Source organism: Varanus komodoensis, unplaced genomic scaffold, assembly GCF_004798865.1.
Source record: "Varanus komodoensis strain SLA01 unplaced genomic scaffold, ASM479886v1 scaffold51, whole genome shotgun sequence".
NCBI classification, from domain to species: Eukaryota; Metazoa; Chordata; class Lepidosauria; order Squamata; family Varanidae; genus Varanus; species Varanus komodoensis.
Genome location: NW_025336100.1, coordinates 4,347,327 through 4,371,808, shown reverse-complemented (window position 1 = coordinate 4,371,808; position 24,482 = coordinate 4,347,327). Strand labels below are relative to the sequence as shown.

Sequence of the window (24,482 nt, the reverse complement as noted above, 5' to 3'; positions counted from 1 at the left end):
AGACCCACTAAACCAAGTGTCAATGAGGTTCAGTCAGGCGGAGATTTGCTCAGTTTTCTTTATTCAGCTGAGCAGTGTCCGCTCCCTACATGCAGACAGGAAGTGACACACACATATTCCTCCAACTGACCCTTCTTATACTTTTACCTTCCTTCACTCAATCTTGCCCCATTGACCCTTTATCCAATCCCCTTGCGGGGTCTGCATGTGTGATCACTGCCTTCACTCACTACCTCTTTGTCAACATTCTTTTGCCTTTTCCTCTCCAAAGCAAGCAGTTTTACAAAAAGCAAATGGCATTTGTTAAGCTAATCAAGCTCCTATGCAAGTGACTTTTTACAAAAGCAAATAGTTAATTCAGGCCATGTTACATATACCTAACACTGAAGGAGTTGATTCTGCAAATAAAGAACATGGCCATATTGGCAATTGCTGGCTCCAAAGTGCAGGAAGTTGTTTCCCAACAGAAATTATATAATTTCTATTAAAAAAATGTCAATGTGATCATTACCTTTCAGTTAAGTTTCAGTTAATATTCACACAGACTGCTTATTTTGTGGAGCTCATACTGATTTCTCATCAATGTATCAGCAAAACCATGTGAAGCTAAGGAGGAAATCCCATGGCAGATTATTGTAAGCTGCCACACCTCAAGCCCTGCATTTTATCTAGGCAGCCTCTTTCAGCTGTCCAGATGTAGTGCTGGGGAGGGAAGGCGCCTGGGCTGCTAACTGGAGTTTATTTATTTATTAGCTTTATAACTCCTTCCTTCGTCCTATAGGACTATCTGGGCAATGTACAGTATAATAATAAAAACCAATTATAACAACAAAAATACATATAATATAGAAACTCTACAATTATAGGAAGTACATAGATTATAGACTTAAAATTACTCAGGTACAGTAGTAATAAAAACCATCATTAAATTACTAAAATATAAATCAGTTCAATATTACTCAAACTTTAAATTATCTGGAATATAGGAGTGTGCGTGCACATGTGTGTCTGTATAAAATCAAAATGGCAGCAAAACTCAGTAGAAAGTCTCAGTTGACAAGTTTAAAGACATTATTAATTATATATCTACACCACCCAGTAACTAATGCTCCTAGGTGGTTTACAATATATATCTCAATATAAAGGATCTCAGCGAGAAACAAGCACTTGAGTATCTCCATAAGAATATAAAGAGAGTCTCGCTGGATCAGATCACACAGTGGCTGGCCAGTTTCCCACAGGAAACCCACAGGTGGAACATGTGTACAACAGTATCCTCCTGGTCTAGCTCCTGAGCAACCTGTGTACATAGCCATATAGTCTCTGATACTGGAGGCTGCACATGGCCATCAGGACTAGCGGGCATCGACAGCCTTCTCCTCCATGAATTTGTCCAATCCTCTTTTAAAGCCATCCAAATTAACTATGACTACATTTTTAGAAGTGAATACCATAGTTTAACTATGTGCTGTGTGAAGAAGTATTTCTATTTATCTGTCCTGAATTTATTTCTAGTCAGCTGATCTTGGGTTCCATTATGATGACAAAGGGAAATATCCCTATTCACAAAATGCATAATTTTGTGTACTTCTATCATGTCACCCCTTGCCTTTTTTTTCCTAAGATGACCAATGTCCAACATTGCAAACTTTTTTCATAGGGGAATTGTCCTTGCTGCCTTATAATTTTAGGATAATGAGGATAATTTTGTCCTGTGTGGTTTTCCATTACCTTCCAAAATTGGAATGTTAGGGGCATCTAACATTAAGCTCCAGAGGAGCATTAGGTGAGTAGGTGTGAACATGTCAACTGCCTGAGCCACCTCTCTATTCCACAAAGTGGCTTGGGTTTTTACATGAACGCCAACTATATTAGCCAGATAATCCTGCAGAGCCTTACAGATCCATTAGGCTTGGAGCGGGGGGGGGGGGGGCATTTTAATAAGTCACCCACCTTTGCAGGGGGAGAAAGAGGCCAAACATCTAAACCTCACCTGGAAGTAGTCTGACATTGAAAATGGGATTAAAGTTAACCCCTCCATATCCGAGCCACCATCTTCCTGTCCTGTTGAGAAAACCAGGTCACGAGTGTGGTGTTTTTCATGCATTGAGTGGGGGCAGCCCCATAGTTGTCATGGTAGTCATGATGTTCTGAGCTACCTGGATAAGGCAACCTTGGTGTGGAAATTGAAGTCTCCCAGAAACAACATCCGGGGGTCCTCAAGACTATCTCCATCAGCTCAGGCAGGGAGACTGCTGGGCAGCAAGGTGGACAGTGCACGTGCAGAATCCCTAACCTCTCTCAGGAACCCAGCACATGGTACAGACACTCAAAACCTGTCCCTGAGGAGACAGAAAGTCTGGAGAGGGAGCTTGAATCCTTATAGAGAATGGTGACCTCCATGCCCCAGCCCTCTGGGCAAGTACCCAGGTGGACACAATTAGGAGAGAGGGACTCTACTCTCTACTCCCACCCAGGTCTTGGTAATGCATGCCAGGTCAGCCCCCTTATCCTTAATCAGATCACGGATGAAGGAGATCTTGTTGTGAACCACGCTGTCATTTAATAACTGCACCACCAAGCCCAAGGGCTGGCTGGTATGGTTGTCTGGGACCATTTGGGTGGGGAAAAACCAGAAGAGTGCAGATGTAAGCTATCTGACCTCTCTTCTCCTAGGCGGACATGTTAAACCGCCATTGCCATATCTCCCTTTACCTATCAGTACCTCGATGACCACACCCCAGGGCTCCCCATGCTTCTCCAGTCACTCAAAGATCCTATGTCTGACTTAAAGAAAATAAAATCTATCTACTACTACCCCACCTGTTACCAACCAGTTCCAAGCTAAATTTCTATTACCAGCCAATTCCAATTCAAACCACTAATTTAAACTTTTCAACTCTTCTTGTTTTTTCTACTATAACCATTCCACTTTTCCCTCTTCCTTCAACCCACTACCACTCTTAGTCATCCTTCCTTTTACTTCTTCCAACTCAGCAACAACTAACTCTACCTTCTCCTACTCTCTCCAACCTCCTTCCTACAACCTCCTACCTTCAAAAGAAGAAAAAAGGCCCCAAGCAAGTCCCAAGTGGGTATAGTATCTGCCTGGGCCTCCCTCTGCCCTGCCTCCTCCTACTACATCCCTGCTAGCACTGACCTGGGACTTTCTTGGCCTGGGCATTCCCTTCCACTGAGTGCTTCGGGTAGTGATTTGGGCTGGTGGGCCACAGTCACTGGTGGAGTCCAGAGGCTGGGGAGAGGTACCAGGAAGGCAGTGGCAACAAGAGGGGTGGTGCTGTAGCATGCAGGGGCTTCAGGTGGATCCCCTTGGGTGTTGACAGCTACTGTATTTTTTGCTCTATAAGACACACTCCCCCCCCCAAAAGTAAGGGGAAATGTCTGTGCGTCTTACAGAGCGAATATGTGTGTGCAGTAAGTCTGTCAGATGTGTGGCCCATGGGGAAGTGATGGGGAATGTGCCCATGATTATGTGCCCATTTGAATCAGAATATTTTTTTTCTTGTTTTCCTCCTCTAAAAACTAGGTGCGTCTTATGGTCAGGCGCGTCTTATAGAGCGAAAAATACAGTAAGTACTGATTATGATGAAAAGGTTCATTGGCTGAGAAGTTTTGTTAATTTCTTTAACTTAGTTACTGTTTATTACTTATTATTATTGTTTATTGTTTATTATTTAATCTCATTTTTGACTGGGTAACCTCCCAAATAGACAAAGGGAACACTGTGAATATAATCTACCTAGACTTTAGCAAAGCTTTCAACATAGTGCCACATGACAGTCTGATAAGCAAATTAATAAAACTGGACTAGATGGAAAAACTATTAAGTGGATCTAAAATTGGCTGCTTAATTGGTCACTAAGAGCGCTCATCAATGGCACCTTCTCAAATTGTATGGAGGTAAGTTGTGGGGTGCCACAGGGTTCAGTCCTGGGCCCAGTGCTCTTCAACATCTTTATTAATGATTTAGATGAGGAAAGGTAATCAAATTCGCAGATGATACAAAACTGGCCGGAATAGCAAACCCCCTGGAAGACAGAATGAAGATCCAGGGTGATCTTGATAAACCTGAACACTGGGCTGAAACCAACAGAGTGAAATTCAAATTGGACAAGTGCCAAGTCCTCCACCTAGGAAAAAGAACTGAACAAGAAAAAGATCTTGGGGTAATTGTAGACAATAGGCTAAACATGAGCCTACAATGTAATGCAGCCGCCAAAAGGGCAAATGCTATTTTAGGATGCATTAACAGAAGTATTACTTCCAAATCATGAGTAGTAGTTCCTCTGTACTCCGCACTAGTCAGACCTCACCTGGAATACTGTGTCCAGTTCTGGGCACCAAGATTTAGGAAAGATGCAGGTAAATTAGAAAGGGTCCAGCGGAGGGCAACAAAAATGAGGCAGGGTTTGGAAACACTGCCCTATGAGGAGAGACTAAGGGAACTGGGCATGATCAGCTTTGAGAAGAGAAGACTGAGGGGGACATGACATCCCTCTATAAGTAAGGTTGTCACAAAGAAGAAGGTCAAGATCTCTTCTTTCTAATGCCAGAATGTAGGACACAGATAATCAATTCAAGTTGTGGTAACCCAGATTCAGGCTGGACATCAGGAAAAGCTTCCTCACGGTCAGAGCAATACAACAGTGGAACCAGCTCCCTGGTGAGGTGGTGGGCTCCCTCATACTGGAGACATTCACAAAGAACCTGGACAGCCATCTGAGTGGGGTGGTGTAACTTGGTGTCCTGCAACAGCAGGGGGTTGGACTCGATGGCCTTCATGGCCCCTTCCAACTCTTCTACTCAATGATTCTATGATCCTGTTACTTATTAAACTTATTATTAGTTTATTGTTAATTATATCTGAAAGGCACTATCATGTTTCTGGTCCTGCAGTGCTTATTTCTAAGACCTTAACAATTAATTACTCGTAATGGATAATACAAAACCGAAAAATGAACACATGGCTCCCATTTAACAATGCAAATTTTGAGCATGTTCCCATGCTTTGATTTTATCAGATTTTGGATATATTGATTAGCTATAATTTCAGAATGCAAAACATTTTGAAAGACTTTGCCCAAGGCAAACTGTATTTTTCTTAGACTAGGCTTTCAGATCCAGCTTACTCATAATTAAATTTGTTAGTTTACCTTTGACTTGTTTTACAGAGGACCGGGCATGACAAGGCACTGCTTACCTATGCAACAAAAAATGTCCACAAGCAGATAGTAGGAGGCTAAGTGACAGAAGAGATATACTGGTTCCTGCTCCTAGCTGGGAAGAGCAGAAGAAGCTGCCCCTGCTGGTCTTGGGACTATGGGGTACAAGCGACCATGCTCCCAAAGAACAAGCAATCAGAGTGTGTGAACAGGAGTTTGGCAGTGAAGGTCAAGGGAGAGGTCCCTATTTTTTTTTGCTCCCCCCCACCCTGGTCCCTGCTTCTGTTTTCTTCCTCATAACACACTCCCATTTACTGGTAGGACTCTGCTGTTAACCTTCAGGAAAGACAGGAGAAAGCACTGGCTGTTACAACAGGCCCAGTAAGCTAAAATCAAAAAAGTAGCAGAATGGATCAAAAAGACTCCACAGTGGTGGTAACCTGCACTGTCTGTGCTATGTTTGTTTTCTTGCCTGAGCGCAACATGGCCTACCCATGCAACAAGTGCAAGCTAGGAGCCTTGTTAGAAAACATGGTGCGATCACTAGAACAGCAAGTGTCCACCCTCACGGGAATAAAAGATAGTTTTTAGAGATAGTGGTATAACTGCAACACCTAAGAATAGTGATGAAACTAGAAGTGCAACAGCAAGCTGAAGTGGAAGAAGGGGAGAATGAGGAGGAAACTCTCGGGAAAGGGGTGACAGGCACAGAAGACCGAGAAGGCACCCTGCACCAGTGGGAGCAGTGAAACTATGGAACTTCTTTCAGTTACTCAGGGATACCACTGGAGGGCAGCCTTTAGTGGAAGAACTACAAGTTATCTGTTGAACACCGAACAAGAGGCTGAAGGTCAGCCAAGTAGAGGCAATGATCCTAAGGCTTGCAAGAGAAGAGTGTTAGTTGTAGGAGACCCTCTGTTGCATGGGATGGAAACACATGTATGTCAGGAAGACCCATGGACTCATCAGGTATGCTGTCTCCCTGAAGGGCAGCTTTGTGATATAACTGAAAGATTGCCAAGGCTCATACAGCCCACTGACACATCCCTTCCTTCTTATACATGTGGGAACAAATGATACTGCCAAGTGGAGTGTTGAAGAAATCACATCAGACTTTAAAGCTTTTGGGGAAAAATCAGGAACTTTAGGTAGATTTCTCTTCAATCCTTCCAGTTCTTGGAAGAGGAATAGACAGGGAAAGAAAAATGCTCTGAGTGAATGCCTGGTTACAAAGGTGGTGCTGACCTTCTGGGATCACAGGTTGCACTTCCTGGAAGATGAGTGGCAGGCAAGGGATGGGTTCCACCCTATAAGGATTGGAAAGAATATGTTTCGCCACAGCATGAAGAAGTTTATCAGGAGGGCTTTAAACTGAATCCTACAAGGGAAACAGAAATACACCTGAGAGTAAGAGCAGACAAAGACTTATGCATCACAACAGAGAAAGAAGCTCTAACAGGCCCCAATAATAGTCTTCTAAAAATGTAAGCAGAAAGCTAGAGGAAGCATGCTGTCTTCAATATATACTAATGCCTGGAGAATGGGAAACAAACTGCATGAATGAGCTCTTAATACAGGAGAGTGATTATGACCTCAGCTCTTCTAAGCTCAATGCTGTGGTTTTCTTTATGGAAGCAATTCATCTCATAGTTGGTTGTTTTTTGTTTTTTTCTTTTGTCTTCAACTTTTCTTAGGATGGTTGCCTTCTCCAGTGAGTCTTCTTTTTTCATGATAAGCTTGAAGTATGGCAGCCTCAGTTTTGTCAGCTTTGCTTCCAGGAAAACTTCTGGTTTGAGTTTGCCTTTCTGTTGGTCCTTAAAGACCTTGCAGTCCCGAGTTTGCCTATTCCCCCGCAGCTCCCTCCCTCTCTCTGTATAACATTGCCATCTACTGGAACATGGTCAGTATTACAACTCCAGTAGCTCCATTTTTCTGGGTTATGACAACTCTGCTAGAGATTTCAGTTTTGAGGCTTTTAGCTCTCCATTTTGAAGATTCATTCCTTTTTTATTTACCTTTCTTTTAGATATATATATCCCACCTTTCAAATGCATTTTCGGGGTGGTTTACAATGAAAAAGTGGACTAGATAGAAAAATAGGTGAATCCAAAATTGGTGGCTACATTGGACACAAAGAGTGTGTCCAATGTAGCCAAATGGCACCTTCTGAAACTCAATGGAGGTAACTGGTGGGGTGCTGCAGGGTTCAGTTACAGGGCTCTTCAACATCTTTATTAATGATTTAGATGAGGAAGTACAAAGAAAGAGAATCAAATTTGCAGACAATACAAAACTGGGTGGGATAGCAAACACCCTAGAAGACAGAATGAAGATCCAGGGCGATCTTGATAAACTTGAATGCTGGGCTGAAAGCAACAGAATGAGAGTCATTAAGGACAAGTGCCAGGTCCTCCACCTAGGAAAAAGAAACTGAATGTATCAATACAGAATGGAGAATATATGGCTCAACGGAACTGAACAAGAAAAAGTTCTTGGAGTAATTGTAGACAATAGGCTAAACATGAGCCAACAATGCGATGCAGCTGCAAAACGGGAAAATGCTATTTTAGGATGCCTTCACAGAAGTATTACTTCCAAATCATGAGTAGTAGTTCCTCTGTACTCCGCACTAGTCAGACCTCACCTGGAATACTGTGTCCAGTTCTGGGCACCAAGATTTAAGAAAGATGCAGGTAAATTAGAAAGGGTCCAGCGGAGGGCAACAAAAATGAGGCAGGGTTTGGAAACACTGCCATGTGAGGAGAGACTGAGAGAAGTGGGTATGTTCAGCCTTGAGAAGAGAAGACTGAGGGGGGACATGGTATCACTCTGTAAGTACCTCAAAGGCTGCCACAGAGAGGAAGGTCAAGATCTGTTCCTGCAGATACCAGAGTGTAGGGCATGGAATAATCAATTCAAGCTGTGACAACCCAGATTCGGGCTTGATACCAGGAAAAGTTTTCTCACTGTCAGAGCAATATAACAATGAAACCAGTTGGCTAGAGAGGTGGTGGAATCTCCCACATTAGAGACATTAAAAAAGAAACTAGATAGCCATCTGAGTGGGATGGTGTCCTGCAACAGCAGGGGTTTGGATCTGAGTGTCTTCATGGCCCCTTCCTACTCTATTCTTCTATGATTGAATGAAATAGTAAAAACACAATTAAAAAACCAAACCAGTATATTAAACTAGAAACAGTAACTCTGTAAAAGCAGAATCCAAGAGAGTGGCTCAACAAATTAAAAAACTAAAAGTACTGAAAATATATCAGGTGTAAGAAAAATTAAAAGAAAGAGAAAAATGGACTGGAAAATGAAAATAGAAGATACCAAAAAAGGGGATCATTCAATGAATCAAAAAATTGGACTGGGACATCTGGTCCACCTGCTGCTCAGTGCAACAAAAGCATTCCTTTGCCATAGTTGGCCGGCCTCTGCTTAAATTTATCTAGCAAAGCACAATCATGATCTCTCCAGGCAGTTTCTCCTAGTTTTTAGGACAGATGTGGGGAACCTCTTTCAGTCAGAGGGCTGGATTTCATTATGGAAAACCTCTTCAGGCCACATTCATTTCAGCACTAGATGCAGTGGAAGGCAGCATCATTCTCTTGGTCTGCTTCTTTTGCCATACTTTGTCCCTCTGTTGTTTGCTAAAAAACCCCCAAAAATATTTTAGACTGACACTTCTTGGATCACTGCTCAAAAAAACAGTCTTCAGAATTGTTTTGGATATTTTTCCAATTATAGATGATGTTTTGTTGGTAAGCCTTAAGCTTTCTCTGTTTTGAAATTAGAGTATATTCTAGTATATTAATTCACATATCATGCCAAACCTCCCTCACTTCCTGTCCCTTCAAGAACTGGTCTTGAGTGTTTGTACCTGCTGTTGGGTGATTGAGACAGACTGGGGATTCTGTTGGTGTAGCATGCACCCTTCTGCCCAATAGACTCCCTGCCTGAGGTGACAGAGATCACCTGTCACCTCAGGATCAACAGCCTGGGAGACTTCAACTTTCATGCTTAGGCTGTTCTAATTGGGGCAGTTCAGGACTTCATGGCCACCATGACAACCATGGAGCTGTCTTAAAGTGTCACTGGCCCAACACATGAAAAAGGTCACACTCTGGACCTGGTCTTTTCAATGGGGCAGGAAGATGGTGATCTGGAAGTGAGGGATCCAATATTAACCCCTTTGTCATGGTCAGATCACTTCCTTGTGAGGTTTAAACCTGGGGCCAGTTTTCTCCTCCGTAAGGGTGTGGGCCCTATTAAATTGTCCCCCCACCCCAAAATCTTATGGATCCTGATGGATTCCTGAGGGCTCTGAGGAAATTTCTCATTGATATGAGTGGCGCTCCTGTCAACGCCCTGCTTGATTTGTGGAATGGGGAAATGACCCAGGTGATCGACACAATTGCTCCGAAGTGTCCTCTCCTGCCATGCAGTGCCCATGTAGCACCCTGGTATATGCCTGAATTGTGGGCAGTGAAGCAGGCTGGGAGACGACTAGAATGTAAGTGAAGGAAATGCTGTGCCAAATCTGACCAAACGCTACTTAAGAGTTCATTATCAAGCCTATGCTGTGGCGGTGAGGGCAGTGAAGAAGAAACTCTTCTCCGCTTCCATTGCATCCTCACAGCACCATCCAGCTTCCGGTGGTGCAGGGCCTACTACATTCTGGGCCTCAAAAGGATCCTATCGCACCATCAGCAGCCCGCTATGACAACTTTATTTATTAAAAGCTTTTGTATGCCATCCTATTGTACAAGATCTCAGGACGGCTTACAATACTTAAAAGAAGAAACAAACTTTAGGGATAAAATCACTCAGATTCACTATGAGTTGGACTCCAAAGTGATGTGGTCCCAGAACGGGAAGTGTCCAAAGCCCCATCTGGTCCATTTTTGTTGAATGAGTTTCAATTGCTGCGGCCTGAAGATGTGGATAAGGTGCTTGGACAAGTCTGACCTACCACCTGTTTACACGATGCTTACCCTTCATGGCTGCTCACCAAAGTCAAGGACAGGATGTGTACCTGGGTCCAGGAGGTTGTTAACACTTCTCTAAGGGAGGGTCAGGTCCCTGCCCCCTCGAAGGAGGTGGTGATCAGGCCTGTCCTGAACCCAGAGCTGGCCACCAATTATAGACCGGTGGCTAACATCCCATTCTTGGGCAAGGTGCTCGAGTGGGTGGTGGCTGGGCAAATACAGGCTCTCTTGGAAGAAAATGACCATCTGGACCCATTCCAGCCTGGGTTCAGGCCTGGCTATGGGACTGAAAGTACCTTGGTTGCCCTATATGATGACCTGTGCAAGGAGAGGGACAGGGGGAGTATGTCTGTTGGTTCTCCTGGATCTCTCAGCAGCTTTCAATACCATTGACCATGGTATCCTTCTGGATAGGCTGGCTGAGTTGGGGGTTGGAGGCACTTCCTTGAAGTGATTCTGCTCCTACTTGGCTGGTCAATTCTAGAAGGTGGTGCTGGGGGATTATGACTCTGCACCACGGCAGCTTTGCCATGGAGTTCCACTTTATCCCCTATGCTTTTCAACATCTACATGAAACCACTGGGAGAGGTCATCTGGGGATTTGGGCTGCAGAGTCACCAGTATGCTGGTGTCACCCAGCATCACCTCTCTTTTACATCTAATCCAGGTGAGACAGTGGCTGTCCTTAACTGGTATCTGGACGGTGTGATGGGCTGGATGAGGGCCAATTAACTGAGGCTTAATCGAGACAAAATGGAGGTCCTGCTGGTAGGCGGTTCAGCCTTCCAGGTAAGTGATTTTAGTCCTGTTCTGGATGGGGTTGCACTCCCCCTAAAGGACAGAGTGTGCAGTTTGGGAGTGCTCCTCAACCCAGAGCTGTCCCTGGAGTTCCAGGTGGCTGCTGTGGCAAGGAGCACTTTCCTTCATCTTTGGCTGATTCATCAACTGCGCCCTTACCTGGATAAGCAGAGTCTAGCAATGGTGACCCATGCTCTGGTAACCTCCAGATTAGACTATTGTAACATGCTTTATGTGGGGCTGCCCTTGAAGACAGTCCTGATACTTCACTTGGTTCAGAATAGAGCAGCCGGGACCAGCATATATGCACATAGAACGCCAGTCATTTATTTATGAAATTTGTATGCCACCCAATTACTAATGTCTCTGGACGGCTAACAGCATAAATAAATTGGTGACCCACTCTACATTACATCTACACTAGCTACCAATTGAAGTCCGGGCCCAATTATAGGTGCTGGTGATGACCTATAAAGACCTAAATGGCTTAGGACCTAGATATCTGAAAGAGTGTCTCCTTCCCTATGCACCTGTCCACCCCTTAAGATCTGGGTTGGAGGCCCTTCTTCAGGCGCCCTCCTTGAAATTGATTAGGAGAGTGGCTACCTAGAGAAGGGCCTCCTCTGCAGTGGCGCCCCAGTTATGGAATATGCTCCCCAGAGAGGTGTGGCTGGTGTCAACAATTGGTTCTTTATGGCACTAGGCTAAAATCTTTTTATTTTCCCAGAATTTTAAGATTTAAATTATTTTAATTGGGGTTTTAGTGTATAAAAATGATGTGCTTTACTTTGTTTTTATTGTAAACCCACCCTGAGACTATTTGGTAAGAGAATAGTATAGAAAAGTTTTAAATAAATAAATAAATAAAACCATGGTTTGAACTAAGTATAACTTAAAATGTGGGTTTCCAAACAACCAAGAAAACCATGGCTTAGTCATAGGTCCTCAAACGACGGCCCGGGGGCTGGATCTGGCCCGCCATGCCCATTTGGACCCGCCACGCCTGCCGCCGCCCACCTCACCCCGTGTGCGGGGAGGCAGCAGTTTGCTCACTCAGAGAAAGCCATCTCCAAATGAGCAAGCTGCTGCCTTGTGCCTCACAGTGTGTGCCCGCCTGCGCCTCGCCATGCGTGCCCACCCCCGCCTCAGCGCACCGCCTGCACACGCTGCCCTTGCCCTCGCGCCAGCCTGCATGCACTGCCGGCACCACCTTTCCAGCCTGCGCTCAGCACTGGCACCTTTCACCTGCCCCCCTGGTGAAAAAGTTTGAGGACCTCTGGCTTAGATCTACCTTGCTTCTGTTCAGTACTCCTGTCTCCAGGTGCAGCAGCCTCCAAAGGTAAAGCCCTGGCCACAACTATGGTTTCTTAATTCAGGAATCAGCACAAATTGTGGCTTGCATATTTACCTGAAATCAAGGTTCTTCATCCTGGTTTGCTAGAAGCCAATATCATTTGAACATTATCATGTTTGTTCTTTGGTTAATGGCTTGCGAGATCTAGGTTTCATATTCAAATTCTGTAGTGGAGAAACTCTTAGTACAGACTAACTATGGAGAAGGAGAGGTACTGATGCTCTTCAAGTGAGCAATGTTGATTTTGTGATCAGTAGTCTTAGCTTAAATGGCTTTAAGGGGATTAGACAAGTTAATAGAAGGCAGATGGATTATTGGCTATTGTTCCCAATACTAAATGGAACCATAAACAGCAGAGGCAGTATACATCTGAATGCCACTTCCTGAGAAGAAATATGAGGGGAACAAGTTTGCTGTCTAAATGCTCTGTCTGTAAGGTTCCTTGGGACATCTGGCTGGCCACTATTGCAAACAGAATTCTGGTTTAGACTGATTCTTGATTTTATCCAACAACTTTTTAATTACATCAAAGCAGCACCTGATTTGAAAAAGAAGCATCCATGGCTGGAGGGAAGCAGATTAGTTGGAACAGTTTTGTCCTGCCTCATCCAAAGCATATGCTGGTATGATTCTTCTTTCCTCTAATTCTATTGGTTTTAGTATGACTGTAATACAAAGAGAAAGTTAAATTAAGAGGCTGTATAGTATGTTCCACTACAATTTACCTAACATTGCATCCTGCAAGTTAAGTGCACTACCATCTAGTTTTACTCTAAAATAGACACCTGCATCTGCAAACTGACTCAGAGCAAGGATAGCAGAGAGGCTTGGAAAGGGAAAAGCACGGCATTAGCCACTCTGTCCTTTTTGTTCTTGAGTTTCTCTCCCCCACTTCTTTCAAACTTTCCAGTGGAATGAGCAACAACAGTGTTAGCCCTGAGAACGTCTTCTTTGCCAAACATTTCTGGATTTTAAGATTTTAAATACAAACTGAAGACCTAGTTGCTCAGTTGCTATACCGGCAAAGCAGCCAACAGCTGCAAACCACAGCCAAGCTCGCCTTTCTTCCAACGGCCCAAAACGGCGTGCTTGTGTTGTAAATGAAAAACAGTTCAATCAATACATCTTTTGAGTCACTGTATGCGGCGCACGAATTTCAGTTGTTCTGAAGCTATAATGGAGCTAGTTTGTAAACTAGACGTATACAAACTAGAAGCTATACAAAGCTATACAAATTCTGACTACTATTTCTTGAGAGCTTCACCTCTTCTCTTTCACTTATATCCTTCAAAGGAAAAAAGGGAAACAAAGAAAGAAGGCAGGCGCTGATATTCTACTACTTAAGAAATGAAACCAAGATTCGCAGGAGGCGCAGCGTGATGACGCAGATCCAGGTGCCGGAAGCCTAAGAGACGGAACCTGCGCAGAGAGGGTGCAAGCAAATTGATGCTAATTCTTTTCCGGGTGCTGTAGTGCACGGTTGCGCTTGCGTGTGAAAGACGGAAGACGCTGACGGAAAGCTGGAAAGGGACGGACTTCAGGACGGTGGCAGTAATAGAGGAGCGAGCCGGGTTGGGCTCCGCCGGCCTTCGGATCTCGCGAGACTTCTTCATCTCCGCCACGGCCCTGGAGGTGACCGGTTGCGAAAAACATAGTACAGCGGTGGCACGGGCGACCATGGAGCCACCTTCTGACCTGGAGGAGGTGAAGAGCGGCGGAACTCAGGGGAAATCTGACTGCTCCTCCCCGTGCCCGGCAACGGCTGAGGGGCTGGCCCGGGTCTGCGACCTCCGCTTGCAGAGCGACTCGCCTCAGCAGCAGCCTCCGCCGCTGTCGTCGTCACTGCCGCCGCCACCTCCTCAGCCGCCACCGAAGCGAAGTTGGACTCGGCGGCGGCAGCAGCAGCAGCGGCGGCGGCAACTGGGCACGGAAAGTGGTGGCAACGGCAACAACAGCAGTAGCAGCAGTGAAAGCAGCGGCGGTGGCAGCGAAGAGGAAGAGGAGGACGACGAGGATGAGGATGAAGAGGAGGAGGAGGAAGACGACGACGAGGAGGAAGACGACGACGATGACGAGGAAGAGGAAGAGGAGGAAGAAGAGGAAGACGAGGAAGTGTCTGAGGTAGGTAGTCAAGCTTGCAGAGGTCACCCCTGCCCCCGGTGGTCTGGTGGGGATATGGGAGGTAGAGGAGGCTTCCCGGCGTGGCCCCTCTGATCTGCTTTCGTAACCTTGTCTCTGTTGATGATGGCGCCAGAAGCAGACAGAGGAGGCACCCAGAGCGTAGCGCTACAGCCCTGCCGCGTGCGGCGTCTCCTGGGTGTGCAGCGCCTGTCCACCCTTGCGAGAGCCAAGACCAGGTGGGAGAAAGATCACGCGAGTGCTGATTTGACCACGGTGGAACTGAACCGGGGTAACCCGAATCCTGTGTCCATGCCTCCATTTGCAAGAGGTTGCTGGACTTGCAGACCCATTTTAAACATGTGATGAGGTGTGATGAAGGCCAAGTAACTTCGCATCCAAAGATAGTCTTTGTAATGTAAAGTCTAACTTAACGTCTAACTTAAGTTGGACAGAACTAACTTGTCCCTTTAGATTTTGGTGGCTCTGTGGCATGATACTACCCCCGCAACATTGTTTAGTGCCATCATCAACATTACAGCTAATGCTGTGCATGCTTATTAAGAAATATGTCCTACTGAATTCAGTTTGGCTTACTCTTTGTTGCTTAGAGTTAGAATTGTTGTTGATATTATTATTATTACATTACGTGCCTATACCTCCCATAGCCAAAGCCCTCTGGGTGGTTCACAACATTTAAGACACCCATCCAGATTTCAACCAGGCCTGATTCTGCTTGGTTTCCACAATTAGGCAGGCAGGATCAGGCACTTAAGGCTGTACTGAAGCATATCATGCCTTCTTTCTACAGGCTTCCTGAGAGGCAACATCAGAAAGGCCAAATAGTCATGTCTCCTCAACTGTTTGCTGCAAAAAAAAGGGCCATGGGGGTGGGGGGTGACTCTAAATGTGTGAGAAGGCCTGCCTACTTGGTCAGTTACCTTGGTACTTTTTTTTTAAAGTATTAAAACCAGTGGCTCTAATAGTTCAAACTTGAATGTGTATAACTGGAACTGATCCTAAAGTTTAACGAAGCATGCTTCCAAGTAAATGTTCATCCTGTTGTCTTATATTCTAATTGCACAGCATCTGTTACTTTAAACCTTAGGCATGTTTATTTCCTAGTAAGTGTGGATATAACTGAAGTCTTGCAGTGTGGTTCTAATGGTTTAGGGCCTGGATATCTAACACAGTGTCTTCTTTCATATACTACCTCCCAGACCTTAAGATCATCTGCAGAGGTCCTTCTCCAAGAGCCCTCCTTGAAGGAGGTGAGGAGGGCTGTTACTAGGAGGACGACCTTTTATTTATTTATTTAATTTCTATGCCGCCCCATTTGCCAAAGCCTTGGGGTGGCTTACAAAACAACAGTTAAAATATAAAACACATTAACATTATAAAATAAGTCACCCTGGCCGACTTATTTTCAATAGTAGTGCCCCAGTTGTGGAATTTGTTCCCCAGAGAGGTTCATCTGGTGTTGACTTTTTATTCATTCTGGCACCAGGGCAAACCGTTTTTATTTAGTTAGTTTTTAAAATGTCTATTTTGTCTTTTGCATTTTAAATCAAATACTGTCTGCCTGTTCTTTTGTACACCATCTTGACAATTTTTGAAAATATAAGATGGTATAGCATTGTTAAAAATAACTGTATTTACTCTGAAATAAATCTGGTTGGTTTCAGTTGCAATTACTTCCAGGTAAGTGTTGGTGCAACCTTACTGGTTGCACCAACCAGTTGGTTTCATGCCTTTTATGTTAAATGGAGTTATTCTTGTATACAGGCATCTACTCAAGTTTACTGAGTTGGAGAATGTTACCACAAGAAGTGTAGCTGTTTTAGGGTGGAATTCTGTTGACTGTGTCCTTGGAATTTTAAGCCTGCAGACATGGAAGCTTAAGAGAATCATGCCCAGAGTGGGAGGAGTAGCAAGTTGAGCTCCACTTTCTTGCACTTCCCACTCTGCATTTCAGTAAGAAGGTCATTTTCTGCCATCTAGCTGAGGTGCTTCAGAAGGGGAGGGAAGGAGTCTGGAGTGCTATCCGGACTACCTATCCAGGCAAGTGCAGTCTCCTGCCCTCCCTGCCCCCCCCCCCCCAGCATCCCCATTACCCTATCTCTGAGGTCAGTTGCCTTAGAAAGGCAGCCAGTACAGCTCTTTCCATGCCAGGTATGAAATGCAGGGATGAAGATCAGAGTGCAGAGCTGGCAATCTGAATTACCCTCATGGCCTCCTAGATGCTGGCTAGAGACCACAGGATCACTCTCTATATATTCAGCATGCAGTCCTATGCATATTTAGGCAGAAAAACATCCTAGAACACTCTGCATACACCAGCTAGAATGCTGGGAGTTGTAGGACTTCTTTAGTATCTAAATAGTCATAGCACTATGGTCTGGGCCTTTTGAAGTAGCAAGGCCCCAGGAAATTAAATTTTTATTGTGGTTGTACTCATTTTTAACCTGTGCAATCAGATGTGTAGCTATATTAAACAGTATGTATTTTCTCAAAGGGTATGTATATTTTGAGAGCAGCATTTTGCGAATAATATTTTTGTGTTGAACTTCATCAGCATTTTAAAAGTAATTTGCATAATAGACCATGCATAGAATTGTATATATAGTTAATATAGTTCAGAGTTCTTTCCTCTGAAATCAATAGAGCATTCAGATAGATTCAGTGCATTAACCAGAAAGCATTTATAGTTTATCTCAGTGGTCCCCAACCTTTTTGGCACCAGGGACCAGTTTCATGGCAGACAATTTTTCCATGGACCTGAGGGGCGTGGCGGATGGTTATGGGGATGATTCAAGAACATTACATTTATTGTGCACCTTATTTCTATTATTATTACATTGTAATTTTATGATGTCATAGTTATCCTACTTACCATAATGCTAGAGGCCCAAGACTCCAAAGGGCGTTGCAATGGTGGTGCGGCACCTCAAAAAGGCTTTATAGCCTGCTGGCAGCTCTCCCCAACCCCTCATGCTTTGTCAGGTGCACGCCATGTGCTGACTTGCTCAGCCTCCTTGCACCTTCACCTTGCCCCCCCCCCCCCCCCCCCCCCCCCCCCCCCCCCCCCGGTCCCCTTCCCCCTCCCCCTGCCCCCCCCCCCCTCCCCCCTCCCCCCCCCCCCCCGACCTGCAGCCCAGCCCTTACCTGGTTCCCTTGCTGCTAGCACTTGCCTCCCCTGGCTTCCCCACTGCTGCCACTGCTCCCTCTTCCTTTTGAGGTCCGAGACCCAAAAGGGCCCTAATGATAATCTCTATTTGCAGGCACTCCCCAGAGGTGATGATAGCACTGGGGAGTGGCTGCAAATACAGATGAGCAGCGGGAGAGTGAATGAAGCTTCATCTTCTGTGCAGCCCACTTTCTAACAGACCACGGACTGGTACCGGTCCGTGGCCCAGGGATTGGGGACCCCTGGTTTATCTCATTTAAATTAGTGAGAGTGAGGAACATGTTACTAACATATGCATGAAACCCAGCTCCACTGATCTACTACCATGGAAGCAATGGAGGTTCTGTACGATTATCCATGTGCAGGGAAGGTTGTGCTAATCCCTGAAGCACCACCAAAGGATGAAAACAAGAAAGGAGAGAACTGAAAGTGCATGGGTGGATTGTCTGACCTCAGGTCCTTACGTTGGGGGGGGGGGTTGTGTGTGTGTGTTTGCTTTAGTGCCCCGCTGCCTTGAGGCAAGTACATGTAAGAATGGACAGTTCTTACTACCTGTTGTTAATGGAAAAGACAAACATTTGTGGTCATTTGGTGTTTTAAAGATGGTGCAAGCTTGTAAGTTTCACAAACCCTTCATTGTGTGAAACTCAAATGATTGCACTATAAAAGCAGTGTTTAACCTATAAATTTTTATAGGTTATTTATTTAAAAAAAATATGGATAGTAGAGGGGACATGGGAAATTACAAACTGGTTAGCCTTTCATTCTGGGAAAAGACAATGGAAAACCTCATAATAGTGAGAGATTTAGTAATCTTAGATAGGGAAGGGAGGTTGGCGACCATGCAACATGGCTGCCTCAAAAACATATCCTTCCGGACAAACCTTGTGGAATTCTATGACAAGGTTTCAAGGTGGCTAGATGGAGGGGATGCAGTGGATGTGGTTTACCTGGATTTGACAAAGTGCCGCATGATATCCTGGTTGAGAAATTCAGGAGTTTTGGGATGGACCAGTGCACTGTCCAATGGATTAGGGCATGGTTGATGGACCAAAGGCAGAGGGTGACTATTAGTGGGAATCATCAAGATGGTGGACTGTGCCAAGTGGGATCCCCCAGGGCTCGGTCCTTGGACTGCTCCTGTTCAATCAATGACCTGGAAGAGGGGGTGACCAGTCTGCTAATCAAATTCACAGATAATACTAAAATGGGAGCGGTGTCCACAACTGAGGAGCAGGTACAGATGTGGGTAGAGACCTGTTTTCCCCTGCAGAGTAGGGCAGGACGCATTCTTGTGGAGCAAAGCTCAGGGAACCCTGGTTCAATTTAGATGCCAGGAAGTACTTCCTGACAGTTAGGACCCCTAAGGTATGGAATGGACTTCCACAGGAGGTGGTTGAAGCTCCATTGATGAGAGTGTTCAAGGATAGATTGGGCATGCACATGGTAGACATGTCATGAGCAGAGCAAGCTGGAGCTGGGGGTCCCTTCTGACTCGCTCTGTTTCTGTGTTTCTAATGGATTGGATGTAAGATAATAAATTGAGCAGTATTCCAGGCAAAACAGAGGGCTGAACTGGGGGTGGGAATAGTCTCTGTTCTGGTTGGTATTATTTTCCCCTTGAAAGATCAGGACTCTAGGAAGCTCAGGAATTCTGCCTCGCTCTTAGATGGAAGGTGGTAGCTATGATTTAGGAATGTTTTTATGGAATTTCAGCTAGTGCACCAGTTTCTCCCCTTCAGTAAAGCAATCTGGCACCTTGGTTACAGATTGCAGCTTTTTACATGAGCCATTGTGGGGGCCTTTTAAAGAACAAAACCCAATGTTACTCAGTGTAAGTTAGTGAGTTGTGTGCTTGCATTATATCAGAGGCTCTGCGACTCTTGTCTGTAAAGTATGTTGATGTTTTGCTGCTTTTGCCCATGTATTTATTCATCTCTACTGGCTAGTTTTAGTGTGATGTTCCATGAGTGTGATCCATGAGTGTGCATATGTACATAAGTTTGTAGATTTATTACATTTATATTCTGCTTTTCCTACAAGAAATCCGAAGTTCTCTTGATTCTCTTCCTCTCTACTTTATCATCACAGCAACAACCTTGCGAGATAGGTTAGGCTGAGAGTCAATGACAGACCCAAAGTCACACACTGAATCATGGCAAAATAGAGACTAGAATCTCAGTCTTCCAAATTCGATTCCAAAACTCTTAATTGGTGTACACAAATGCATACGTGTGCACACTAGCTCACTGCATGGTTCATGGAATGCAGGAGACAGCTCTTCGTCCCCAAACTTCTATTTTACATTCGTCTCTGGTTGATAGCCCCTAATGCTTCAAGTAAAAATGAAAATCAGTCCTACCAGCCTGAAGGCTCTCCAACCAGCTCTAAAAGATTAAGACTGGACTGTGTAAGCTTACACTACTTGATCACCTAGAAGCACATTCTTCTTCTCTAAATGGCCAGGTGACTGATGGTTGAACGTTTGATACTTTGTGACTGAAAGGCAGTTTTCCTCTGTAGTTGGTCTATGGTTAAGCCATGGGCTATTTTGTATGTATGTCCAGTGTGATGGCTAAACAATGTTTCAGGCAATTATATTAATTTTTAATTGTGTTTCCTATATGTATCCCATCTTTCCCTCAAGGAATCTGGAACAGACCCTCTTGACAACTTGTGAGGTAGGACGGACTGACAGGAACTTATTTAGGGTTATCTATTGTGTTCTTAATTTTCTTTATCGGTCTCACTGAAACTTGTACCTGGGGACATTTGTCACTTTCCAATATTCCATTGCTGGAAATGCTACAGCATCGCTATGTTACATTGCTTTGTCAGTATTTTAAAGAAGGAATGATTGAATATTAATGTATAGTTTCTTCAGAGCAGTGCATCCTCAGCACTCATATAGTTCTGTATAGTTCTAAAATAGCTCAGTTTGTTTTAGCTGCATTTCATTTGCTTCTGCTGTTCCTTTAAAAACTTTTAAAGAAAAAATCCTAGCATGTATATGTCTGTTTTAAGCACAGAAGTTTTAAGCACGGAGGACCAACTGCAGAATGCAGAGAAGCACTAGACAACTTTTTAGAGTTGAGAGATGAGTGTTTCCACAGCACAGTTTTTAGGTCTGTGTTCTAAATGTAACAGGATCCTATAAAATACTCCATCAGTAATGTATTATTAGTGCTGCTCTATAATAGCAAAGAGGAACAGTTTCTGTTTCCATTAAATAGGTCCTCCCTAACAGTTGTTTCAATTCAAACTGCAGTTTCTTTTCATATTTGCTCTTGTTTTAGTGCTTGTAGAGCAAGTTGTTTTAAGAAATGGGTGCACCCTTTGCAAACAGACAACCCCAATATTGCTTTTGCATTTAATTGTTCAGTGCTTCTAAGTTTATTACAATAAGAAATATTTAATCTTATGAATGTTCTTGATGGCCTCTGGGTTTCCCTGGTAAAATATTTGTCACCTCTCAGACTACTGATTTTAATGTGTATGAATGTAATTGTGTAGGAGCTTCCATTATGGGGTGGAAACTTATCCTTAATCCATGGCAGTGTTGCACGTTTTGGATGACTACTTCACAGAACTTTTCACTTAGGCGGGCTTCATGCACAGAACTGATTAGTTCGGCTCGCATGTATTCTACCAGTCCTCATTATGAGAATCAGCCTACATTCATGCTCTTAGGGAAGTTTCCCTATATTCTCCTGTGGGATATTGCAACATTTGTATAGCTACCAGTACTGGGGACTTGAGTCAAGTGACTTGCTCCCAAGTCTGAGTCAAGTTGTGTCAGTGACTTGACTCAGACATGACTTGGAAGCAATGAGTGAGTGGCTTGACTCGACTCTATTGCTTTCACAACTGAGTTGCGAGGGGGGGGGGGGGAGGGGGAGGGGGGGGAATGGGGAGGGGGGGGGGGGGGGGGGGGGGGTTGCAATACAGGTTGTGCCTAGGTTACATCCACTTTAAGTAGTTGAACCCTTCTCTTTCTCATGTCTTTTGTTCTGGATGTATCTGAAGGAAACTTTCTTGTTGTGCTTATCATCCCTTGCTATTAGTTTATTTTCTGCTTTAGCCTTCCTGATGCAATTCCTGCAATTCCTTGCTATTTGTTTATATTCTTCTTTTGTGGCCTGGCCCTGTTTCCACTTCCTGTTCAAGTTCTTTTTTTCTTTCAGGGTGTCACTTAACCCTTTGTGAAGCCACGTGGTCTTTCTCTGCTGTCTTCTACACATTTTTCTTGATGGAATTGTTTGTAGTTGTGCTTCAAGGATCTTCCTTTTCAAGATTTCCCCCCTTAAGGGTGTGTGCCATGGCACTTTGCTTATCATTTTTCTGAATTCATTAAAGTTGGCTTTCTTGAAGTCCAAGGCTTCCTTGTTTGGCTCAAGTTACCCTTTGGCTCCTTCATAATTGAGAATTCAAGTATCACATGGTCACTATCCCCCAGAGTTCCCATGGTTGTTATTTTGTCCACCAGTCCTCTCTGTTAGTACTAAATCAAGTATAGATTATCCTCTCGTACCTTCCTCTACTTTCTGCTGGAGAAAGTTGTCGGCAACATATGTCAGGAATCTCTTGGAGGGGCCATGCTTGGCAGAATTTTTCTCCCAGCATATAACAGGGAAATTGAAGTCCCCCATAATGACTATATCATTCTTCTTGGAAATGCTGGTGAGTTGCTTTTCAAAGGTTGCATCCTAGTCCTCTTTTTGCCTGGGTGGACGGTAATATATGCCAACAACTATGTTTTTCTTATTTTTTGCTCCCTTTAAGTTTAGCCAGATGCTTTCAATAGGACTACTAAGTTTTTCTTCTTGAATTTCTATGCAGATATATGTGTCTCTCACATATAGTGCAACTCCACCCCCCTTTTTGTCCTTTTTATTTTTCTTAAACAGGCTGTATCCATCAATTGTAGAGTTCCAGTCATGTGGGTCATCCCACCAAGTTTCCATTATTCCTATAAGATCGTAATTGTCCTCGTGTGCTATGAGCTCAAGTTAGTGTTGCTTGGTTCCCATACTCTGGGTATTGGTATAGAGACATCGAAGTTCATTCTAGCTGTGCCCTGGTTTTCTTTCTACATTTTTTGGGAGACTGGTGCTGGACCCTGCTTGAAGTTTTTTCTTTGTTGAAATCGAAAAGTCTTTGCGAGGAGATGGCATACCATGCTGCACATCTCCCTACTCTATAGGTTTTAGTTTAAAGCTCTTCTGATGAAGTTTTTCATGTGGTGGCCAAACACCTGCTTCCCGTTCTTTGTGAGGAGCAGCCCATCATTTGCCAGTAGTCCATCTTCCAGGAAGCTTAGCTTGTGGTTTCAGAATCTAAATTCCTCTTTATGGCACCACCATTGTAGCCAGTCATTCATTTGAAGAGTTTTTCTTTCTCTAACAGTTCCTCTACCACGTACTGGTAGGATTGAGGAGAAGACTATCTGGACCCCAGTGTTTTTTATTTTCCTTCCTAGAGCTTTGAAGTCTGATGTTATTTCAGCAAAACATCTCATGGCAGCGTCATTAGTTCTCACATGGAAGAGAAGGAAGGGGTATTTGTCAGTGGGTCATACGAGTTATGTGAATTTGTTGGTTATATCTTTAACCTTGGTGCCAGGGAGATAAGAAACTTGGCAATTCTCTGGGTCATCACGACATACATATTTGTCCATTCCTCACAAGAGGGAATCTCCCACAACTAGCACTCTTCTCCTTTTGTTGCAAATTTTGCTGTCCTTTTTCTTGTTTGATTGGCCTTTTGTCTCTGAAAAGAGTTATGTTGTGTGATTCTTTTACACTGGGTTTCTCACACGTCTCTTCCTCAGGCAACTGGAAGCGGATCGAGAGTTCCACTGCTTCCATGGGTGCAGAGTGTTTTCTAGCTCTTCTGTGTCTGTCACCCTTTTCCAGTGAATTTTCTCATTTTCTCTTGGGTTTCTCTTCTGCTGCCTCAGCTTACAGTTGCTCATCTTCCTTCTAGAGTACAATTACCTGTTGCAGTTCCTCCACTCTGTCTAGAAACTGTTTTCTTTTATTGTTCGGAGGGTAGATACTCGCTGCTCCAGTGCTCTCACTTTTTTGTGTAATAGGGGCACTAGTCTGCAGCAGTTGCAGTTGTTGCAGGGCGCCACTGTGGAGTCTTCTTGGTGCATTGCTTGTGCCACCGCTGAAGGGGAACTAAATCAGTATTAGCATGCCTGTGCTACAGATGGGGAAATTATCTTGAACTGACAGCAGAGAGAGAGATAGAGAACCAGAACCAGAACCTGTCTGAGTAGGACAGTGACCAACAGGCCTGCAAATATTACCCAATGCGAAAGAAAGAAAGAAAGAAAGAAAGAAAGAAAGAAAGAAAGAAAGAAAGTTTTGATTATTTTATCTGTTTTGTTTTAGGTTTGGTTTTGCTTGGAACTGTGACATTTTATTATTCTAACAGTTTTTCATAAATTAGCAGAGTAACCTGGAAAATATACAGAAAATGAACAAACAAAAAACAACATATAGTACTTTAAAGTGCTCAAAATGCTTCATGATCTTGTTATAATCTATGCAAGACTGATAGTGAGCTTAACTCTATAAGACAGTAATTTGAAAACATGGTCTAAACTGTTTTATTAACTATTTCTTTTGGTTTTTAAATATTGTCTGCCTACCCACTCATACACACATTCTTTCTCTTCCCAGTACTTGTAGTTGCTTTATTATTACTGTATTATTATCATTATTACAATACTGTATTGTGTTTAAGATGTTATGGAAGTGTTTCTTAAGTGTTTTACAGAAAGGTAAAATACGAGGTGTGACACAAAAGTAACCAAATTAGTATTAAAAATATTTATCGATGAATTA

At 43.9% G+C, this 24,482-nt stretch overlaps 1 protein-coding gene and 1 long non-coding RNA gene across 3 annotated transcripts; one reads left to right on the top strand and one right to left on the bottom strand.

Moving 5' to 3' along the window:
- Positions 1-12,819: 12,819 nt before the first annotated feature.
- On the bottom strand, positions 12,820-13,645 carry LOC123031916. Its single transcript, XR_006416419.1, has 2 exons — positions 13,588-13,645; positions 12,820-12,988 (listed from the first exon to the last, which is right to left on the bottom strand). It is a non-coding gene; the product is annotated as an uncharacterized LOC123031916 (long non-coding RNA).
- A 132-nt stretch (positions 13,646-13,777) lies between these two features.
- LOC123031915 (proline-, glutamic acid- and leucine-rich protein 1-like) lies at positions 13,778-22,447 on the top strand. 2 transcript variants are annotated; one of them, XM_044447403.1, is made up of 2 exons: positions 13,778-14,444; positions 20,276-22,447. In XM_044447403.1, the coding sequence occupies exons 1-2, from the start codon at positions 14,001-14,003 to the stop codon at positions 20,306-20,308; spliced, it is 477 nt and encodes a 158-aa protein (XP_044303338.1). In that variant the 5' UTR covers positions 13,778-14,000; the 3' UTR covers positions 20,309-22,447. The 2 variants fall into 2 exon arrangements, with proteins under 2 accessions (XP_044303338.1, XP_044303339.1); XM_044447404.1 differs by lacking the exon at positions 20,276-22,447 and adding an exon at positions 14,578-15,492.
- The last annotated feature ends 2,035 nt before the right edge of the window (positions 22,448-24,482 follow it).